Here is an 8671-nt window from a genome sequence, read left to right on the forward strand (position 1 = left end):
GCAGGTGGAGAGGGTACTGCGGGAAAGAGCGTGAGACAGGGACAGGCTCTTGTGTCCTGGGCCTGGTGTCCTGGGTGTCAGATTGAAGAATGTCGACATTCGTCCGGAAGGGTGAAGGCAAACTGTGGAAGACACCAGATAGCGCTGAGAGGGTGTAATTGCTAGCATTGCGATGCCTAGTGTGATCCGCTAGCCGTGCTACTCGAAACTTTCCCGTGAATTCCCCGGCAGGCTCCAGGCAAACGTCGTCATAGTTCCCCCTGAAGTAAGTCCAGGACACATGTTAACCACCTCCTGTCTCCCACTTCTTAATAGACGTCACTATATAGTTACATGCCTGTATTATCTTTCGTGTTCGTAGGAGTGCGACTCTCAGAGCTTACAAAGCTCGCCAGTGTCCAGCAGATACCTGGCGTACGTCACCGCTGCCCGATACAGAAGACCGGCGAGGAGACGCTACAACTGCTGCGCCCAATTCCTGCACTGCATCACCGGGAACGAGAGGTTCCGCAACGAGATGCGGAGCAGGGCATCCAAGGGTACCCTCGTCAACAGCGTTTCGCAGATAGACAGAGTATCCAGGGTACTCTTCCCCGTCAGCTTCATCCTCATCAATCTCTTCTACTGGTTCAGCTTCGGTAGAGACAGGCCAGAAGGATGGGAGTCGGTGCAGACCACTTAACGTAGACGCTCCCTATAGTGTTGTAAAAGTATGAGAGCATTCATTCTGAGAAACACTTACACGATGTCACGAAGTGATCAGTTTTTTTAGGCACAATCAACCTCAACAACACCGAATATCCTCTGGATGTCCTAACGAATTCGATGTCCCTCCGATATTCCGATGGATATCCCTCAGATATCCATCGGGCGCACGTACGAAGCAGTTAGGACATTATCCGTACGTCCTGAGGATATTCCGTGTTGTTGGAGAAAACGCGTCTAATGCTAAAATGAAAATATAATGGACATCCTTTCTCGTGTTCTCACGGTCTAGCGCATGCTTGGAAAACAAACATTGAGTGGGTGCACAATGTTCATGAGTTAAGTTGAGTTGATAAGAAAAGAAAAAAGAAAAAAAAATCGAATCCAAGGTCGTATGCGCTGTGCGCTTGTGTGCAAGAAACTAGGACAGAGGTCAGTAATTGGCATGTAGTATCCTTTATATAAGGATGAAATCTGCCAATTATTGACAGTTGCTTTGTCTGTGTCAGACAACGAGAATAGTAAGCCCCGGATCTTCTCTTCTTTCGTATTCGTAATCTGTCAGCCAAACTCCCAAATACGCAGTTTCGTTATAGTAGTTCTCCCGAAAATTTGCAGCTTACGTACATAGATTTCTATTACTGTATAGGTGCCTCAAAATAAGTTTAACTAGTGGTTCGACCAGACGTAGGCTATCTACTGCTCACCAGTCATCACTAATATAGCGCGCTTTAGCTATCAGTAGGGATACTGGTTTTTATGGCACATCATTGAATTGCACGAAAACCAGCAAAAACACGTGACCATAAGAGGACATTTTGCTTTGCTATCCACTTCAAGTGATAGGCAAACGGGTCACCCGCGAACAGCATCTATAGGAATATTAACGCGGAAGACGTAAGCCGATTTTTCGTCATGCCCTGTCAGGTATTCTGGTGGTTAGGCTGTACACTATTATTTGGTTCGCATGTCGCTAGCTATGCAAAAGGCGAAAAGAGCAAATCATGAAGCGTAGTATATGTTTTAAAGTGTTTGCCACATATTGTGCGTGACCTCAGTATGATCCGCTACTACAGTCCCAGTCCTGGACAAGCGCTTCCTGTCAGAATTGTTTTTTTGCTCCGGCAGTTGCCATTTGAGATATTCACGATCTGTTCGTCATAACCTGAAATGCTAACTGAGTCGGAAACCTCAGGTTCTAGTTCGCCACATGAATGAAGAAGTGGGCCGTGCCTCTAGAGCAGACATGATGTCATGCAGCACGCCAACTGCGGTAATCATTGTGATGTAATGTATCATAGAGTGCATGTGATTTCCGCTCCCCAGTAGAAGGCAAGTAGCTCCTCTAACGGCCACCATTGTAACTACCCTAAAAGTCACCTTTGCCGTGAAAGAAACAGCGCTTGTGCAGGGCTGTTCGTAGGCCAGGTCTGTCTTATGTTGAATTCCAATGGCAGAGTCGGAGCAAGTGGCGCACTCCGCAGTGGAGATAGAGCAAGTGATCCGAATCTGCGACTGGAACACATGCGCCGAACTTGGAGTTTAGCCCTGGCCAATCTTCCTTGGTGGATGGCGGCCAGAGACGGAGGAAGAAGAAGAAGATTGTACTCATGTTCCCATACAACGCCATGTTTAGCAACATCAAGGTCCTCTTAATCTCCAAACGGTGCCCTGGTGATGTCTGGCTTATTGCTTTCTTCAAGAAACAAAATTGCTAACGTACGACGCGAAATACTAGTCACGGCGAAGACGCGTCGGGAAGCGGCCATGTTACCGAAGCAGAGACAGGAAATAAGAAGCACGAGCGACAAGTGACACGTCACGTAGAGTTCCGGTTGAATCTGCCTATTTTCGCGGAGCAGTCTGGGTTGCTCCCTGGAGCGACCTTGGCTCGAATGCCGCTCCCAAGCTCCCATTGGAAGACTCCAGAACTGTTCCCAATCTGTCAATGGAACAGACTTGCTCTCGGCAGAGCAATAAAACTTGCTCTGGAAGCGCTCCGAATCTGCCATTGGAATTCAACATTAAGCATTGAACCAAAATGTTCCCTCCGAATGTCCTCTCCCTTGAGAGTCTGACATGTGTCCGTATCTGCAGTACGGGAACATGTGCATCGTTTCTAATAGAGTAGCACGTTTTAATGAAAGAACGAGGACGCAGAAGTCAATCCGTACCACGAACTGTAACGCCCACTAAGACAGTAGATAACTTGTGCTGATGTGTTTCTGCTGATGTTACCTGTACCGTATCAAAGCACTGAACACATGCATTACAGCGTATCGAGATCCTCCGGTACGTACATAATGTATGCCCAATTTCCTATACGTAGAACTTGATTGACACGTAGAATGTGATTCATTGTACTGACTGTTCCCGTTTCCTGTTTGAACACGAGTAGGAATACACGCATGTCAACAAATGTGTTGCTGGAAAACTATACCACAATGTGTTCGGAGATTTCATTCTATAACGGGGTTTTTACTGTCATTACAGAGAGAAGTAAATGAATAAAGTGGTTCAGTTTCAGGAGGAACAGTTACAACTCGCCTAACTATCACTTCCGGACGATGATGCCTAACACACACCACGGTGACAAATGAGACGAGTTGGTGAATGTCTAACATGATGAGCCAGGCCTACAAACACGGCGTCTACTTGTTCGTCCATGTTTCTAGTGCTGGTTCACCATGTTATCCTAACATTCATACGATTGCAGGTCTTGACTAAAAAACTGCTTTCACAAGAGCCGTCCGCGATCGAAGACTAAAGAAAGAAAAAGAAGACGTGTGTGACGATGACGTGCCTCGGGGAAAAGAAGGGCCAACGAACACAAGACATGCAGGGCTTGGCTGACTTTGGTTACTTCGGCTAACGGAATCTTCCAGGTCCCCGAGGCTGTGTCGGACAGGTCAAAGGATCGGTCAAGCTGTATCCCACTTGGCGCTCCACACCAAGAAGAAGGCATCCACGTTGTCCATCGACAACATAAACACAAGGAAAGGCAGCTGCCAGCTCGGTATTAACAGGGCTTACTCGCGTGACGTCAGTCGCAGGGGGCGCCGCAGTCGCTAGCAGATGTGCCCCCTGTCACAGGCCCTGGCGGTAGAGCGATACTGACCGTCTTGGCCTTTACCCTCATCGCAATCACAGTTCCCTTGGTCTTTCTGAGATGCTATACTGTATGAATATTATTCCTACAATATCCCTGTAATTTTCAGATTTTTCACGTTGATAGCCTTCCGAGCAAACCGAAACCACCAATCTATTGTGCCAGGCCGATGTAGAGTTCACGTCATTGCAGTGGTTTACCCAGGATTTTGTCCTTGGGGGGTTGTTGTGCTCAGCAAGGGGGTGTATATACATGCTTTTGACGAAATATTGTGCAATCTCACGAAATCTTGGGGGTCTCCTCCAGGTTTTGGTGCTGTAGGAGGGTCTGGATAAATTACTGCGTCATTGCTAACAAGTTTTAGCTGATCGAAAATGGTAAGATGAATAAAGCTACGAATACAAGCTCAGCCATGCGATGTCAACCGTTTCAAAGTACTTGTCGGGTTTGGAAAGCCGTTATTGTAGACACTTTCCCATAGCTGCCAAACTCCGCTAACGTAGCCACTTTTTCCCAACGAGGAATTGGCGATTCTTCTAATAACTACTTCCGCAGAGGATTAAATAAGGACGGTAGCTATGGTCTGACACTGCTACTGTCCTAGTCTCAGGAAATATCGCTTCCCACATCTGGATCTCTCTCTTTATTCCTGATTCCTTACTTCTTGGAAGCTGGCGTTACATTCTTCTATCTCTTACATCTCATAGCACATTCGCGCTGACTCACCCTCCTCAGAAAAGACAACTATGCCTTGCTCGGCATAATAACAGAACTAATCTAATGCGCAAACGTCTGGCCAGAAAGTCTCTGTCACAGTTCTGGAAGAGACTCACACATCGTTGCGCAAGATCGGCTTAACTAAGTCTGGAAACAAAGTGAAATGTGGATTTCCGGAACCGTTCAGTTTCGTCGGGCTGCCAGTAATGGTTTCTTGATGTGCCGAGTTCAGAAACGGAATGATGTTCTGGTCTACATGGGTTGTGGGTTGCGCTAAATTTTTTTCCTTCCTAAATGAGGAGAGCGGAAGCTAATTTAGATCAAGGTGACGATGTTTCTTTTTGGTGTGGTCTTGCGTGTCTTATTATAGAACACGAATGGAATAATACAAGGAGGAAAGTTCGCAGACGGCGTGCAGAGTTAACGATGACCGGGTGTTTTGCCAGCTAGGAGCTGTTCGGTTGAATTAATCTTATCCGGTTGCCTTCGAGGTAATGATGGGATTGAAAAGTGTCTTGAGTAAGTACTACGAACGCAGTTATTCAGACGCTTGAAATTTCCGCGCGCTTGTCTTACACAAAATTGTACTTCCGTACAATATTGATGACATTGTCATCAATTTGCCTCATTCCATGAAGATCACAACAACTGCCTATACGTAGAATGGTAAAAATTCAACGCACCGGTGAGGAAGTGTTAAGGGAAGGACCTCAGAACGACATCATATCGAAATTTCGAACAGAGACTGCTCTATTTATGGACACCGTCCTCATACGGCAAGCCTTGTCCTGTCTCACCCTCAACCACGAGAAATGCCACTTTGGATGCCGCCTAGCTAACTGTCCTAGCCTACCTTGTCTGCCCGGAACGAATTCGACCTGACCTTAAGAAGGCTAAAGCCGTCACTAATGTCCCAAATGATAAGCGTAGGAGAAACATTATTGGTAGTACATTCGTCCACCTCATAGGCTATTGAGGTACTCATGCACCCTCTACGCATCTACGCCTTTCATCCTCTATCCTCCATCCGTCTTTTTCTTCCTTTCTGTTTTTGCTATAGCCGTGAGGACGCCCACTTCTGTGTGACCAACAACGCCGAGCCGATCCTGCCATTACCCCCCCCCCCCCCTTTTTTTTTTTTTTTTTTTTTTACTGAGGTTCTGAGTAAGAGCTTCGGCGTCCGCTCCATCGTCTTCATGTAACAATATTACGTGTCTGTGGGATCCGCATATCCCCTATGTGGTCATGAGATTACGACTGCTATTCGCAACGCACTTATGGAAAGGAAAGGGAAATGTGTTTATATATACACCCACCGTTCCACGGAATAAAATTCATGGTTGGCACTTCAGTGCAGTGTGTCGTCGTCTCCTTTTTGTGCTGGTCCTTCGTCCTCTCGTTCCCGCACTGAGCGTTTTACCGATTGTAAGTATGTTTGTAAAAAATACATTGCATAAAGAACAATTACAATAAGTTCTACACTTTTTGTGTTTCTGTTCAATTCGGCGTTACTTCAACTAGTGAAATATATTACCTTTACTAGGAACTCCAGCAGAGAACCAGACGCAGAAAAAAAATCGTTTAGTCGGACGTTACGATGCACAGGTGGACTGGCAGCTCAGGGTTGATTCTCCACCTTATAAAAACAGAACTTGACCGTACAACATGCTCGGAGCCATACAGAATGATATCGTTGTCAATCTTCTTATTTTTCTTTTCTTTTTGAACTTTTGAGATGCGTATTCTTGTTGCAATTTAGATATACGTCATTTCCACAAAAGGGCGTACGCCCGCTGTCTCTCTCTTTCTCTGTCTACTTAAATCAGAGGAGCGACCAGCGAGCACTGCTGGGCGAGGAGCGTGTGATGCAGTGAAGATCTGTTTGTAGGACGTGTGCTTGCTCCGTGCTGCGAACTAAAAGGCTGTATTGATTGGGTGGCAGTTTTATAAGGCAGTCATATAAAGTGGTTGCAAGAACACTAGCAGCACAATGTACTGAAAGTCAGGTGCAATAGGGGTGGACGGTATGTGTCTTATCAATGTATTTTAGTTTCACAAGTCTGTTCAAGGCCTTCCGCCTACCCGTCCACCCCTATTGCACTCGACTTTCAGTACATTGTGCTGCTTGGGAATGTTCTATGAAGATAATCACGAAGCAGGTTGCAAACGCGTTTGTCATTGTCTGTGCATGACGCGATCGTGCTCCAACCATGTTATCGCCCGTCGGGTGATGTTATCAGCGCAGAGCCACGTGCATTGCGATAAGGAAAGATGACAGCAACCCGCCAACTTCGTGTATCAGCGGAGGTTGTGAAGTGTGTCCCGGTATGGGAACCCTGCAACATTGCTGGCTTGCTGTAGCAAATGCGTCCTCGTGCTTCGGGTGCGGTACGGACTAACCATATATGGTGTATAACCTTGCCTTGGTTTGTGCTACAGTTACCATGAGGCTTTTGTGTTGTTCCATCTTATACACGAATCTCCATAAGGTGAGTTATTCAATTGTGTCTGACGTTTCAACAGTTCAATTCTTCCTTACTCAAAGGTGGTGTTCGAAGGTAGGCAGCTTTCGTTGCCGTCATTCATTGGGATACGGTTGTTTTGCAAGGATATATTCCGGGGTGTGGGTACGCAATGGCCAAATAGTGGAACAATCTAAAGGGATATGTTTGAAGCAAAGGTCTCCGCCGCCGATGTGTCGAACAGTGACTGTTCTTCTACTAGACACCGTCCTCATCAATGGCAGTGTACTTTAATGGCCGGGGAATGTCGCGTTAATCGCAGGTCATTGTAAGGTCGATGCTGGCGCTGATGGAAAGATCATGCTACTGGGCCCTGTAACTAGGGTGCGCAACAATCTTCCTTGGGGCGCTTTGTTGCGGAGGGGTGGTGGATAATATGCTGAATGCTCGTCTTACGTCAAAGTGGATTATGAAGAACAGAAAGATAAGGGGGCAAGTTGTGAGTTTGAAGGTATAGTTGGGCTATTTTTGTTGTTTTTGCGTTTTATTAGTGAAGACCTTGGATGTACTAGATAATGACGTAGTGTGTATGCAGTAAAAAAGATTAGAAAGAGTTCCTCGTGGAGAGTTCCTATAGCCCCTCGCGGTCTAATAATGCCAAATGGGTGGGAAGTATTGAAGTTGTGTACCGTATTGAACTTATCAACTTATCAGGATGGTCTGTCACGTGTAAACCTGAATCTGATTTCTAGTACGTATTATTCAATACGGTCAAACATACGGCCTGGGATGATAAAATGTTCAGAAAAAGCTTCGATGAGTTTGTTCCACTTTTGGAACTACAGAGGCAAAAACGTTGCAGGGACAGATTTGTTGACATACACATACTTCCTGCCAGGTCACTGCGAACTGGTACTGGTCATTGAGAACGCCACAGCACACATGACCATGATAAAGATAGCTACGCTCACGACAAACTGCAGGACCGTTCGCACAGCAAGCAACGGCTGTTCAACGAGTAGCAGGTCTGGATCGTTTGGGGGTGAACCATTTGAAGCGGCGGAATCGCTAGGCAGTTCCAAGCGGTTTAGGGCCCCAAAGTTCGTCATTACACGTGCTCAGAACCCAAGCAGTGTTTTGCGCAGTGACGACTCCTCATCCCTCTTGGGGTCCCAAAAGCGCTTACGTACCTTATCCTAAAACTACCTATTGACTGCTGCCGTTCTGCACAACTATTGACCCCTACAGCGCCCTCGGCCATTACCACCATCACGATCAGGATCGCCGTCGCCACTTTGATCATCGTCGTCATCTCTCATATCAGACCCCCTAGCTATGGGGTAGCGTTCCACTCCTAGAGTGGAACACCTCCACTACTAGAGTGGAACACCTCCCATTTCATCGTCAAACTATACTTGTTGTTCTGCACAACCATCTCTCTCTCTCTCTCTCTCTCTCTCTCTCTCTCTCTCAGGGTTACTGGTTCATCGTGCTGGTTTTCATTCGCTTTAGAAAGCTCCACCATGTTCTTTAAAGAGTGTTTCCTTTTTTAATGTTAAGATATCTTTATCGGTTCACAGCCGTGCGGCTCCGTGTACTATATGCTGTGTTTTCACATTTCCTCTATGATGGTCAAAATAACGAAATATTCTTTATTCGCGTCACACTTTCAAGGTGG

At 46.4% G+C, this 8671-nt stretch overlaps 2 protein-coding genes across 3 annotated transcripts in view; both read left to right on the forward strand.

Moving 5' to 3' along the window:
- LOC135394973 (gamma-aminobutyric acid receptor alpha-like) overlaps window positions 1-3240 on the forward strand; it is a 56377-nt gene extending 53137 nt beyond the window's left edge. For both annotated transcript variants that reach the window (XM_064626107.1, XM_064626108.1), the window contains exon 9: window positions 362-3240. In XM_064626107.1, coding sequence (XP_064482177.1) covers window positions 362-682 — 321 coding nt within the window. In that variant the 3' untranslated portion in view covers window positions 683-3240. The remainder of the gene's footprint in view (window positions 1-361) is intronic.
- Window positions 3241-6874: 3634 nt separating this feature from the next.
- The window catches only part of LOC135394976 (sorting nexin-25-like), a 115819-nt gene continuing 114022 nt past the window's right edge, over window positions 6875-8671 (forward strand). Inside the window, exon 1 of the mRNA XM_064626111.1 lies at window positions 6875-7020. Coding sequence (XP_064482181.1) covers window positions 6937-7020 — 84 coding nt within the window. The 5' untranslated portion in view covers window positions 6875-6936. The remainder of the gene's footprint in view (window positions 7021-8671) is intronic.

This window comes from Ornithodoros turicata, chromosome 5 (assembly GCF_037126465.1).
Source record: "Ornithodoros turicata isolate Travis chromosome 5, ASM3712646v1, whole genome shotgun sequence".
NCBI lineage: Eukaryota > Metazoa > Arthropoda > Arachnida > Ixodida > Argasidae > Ornithodoros > Ornithodoros turicata.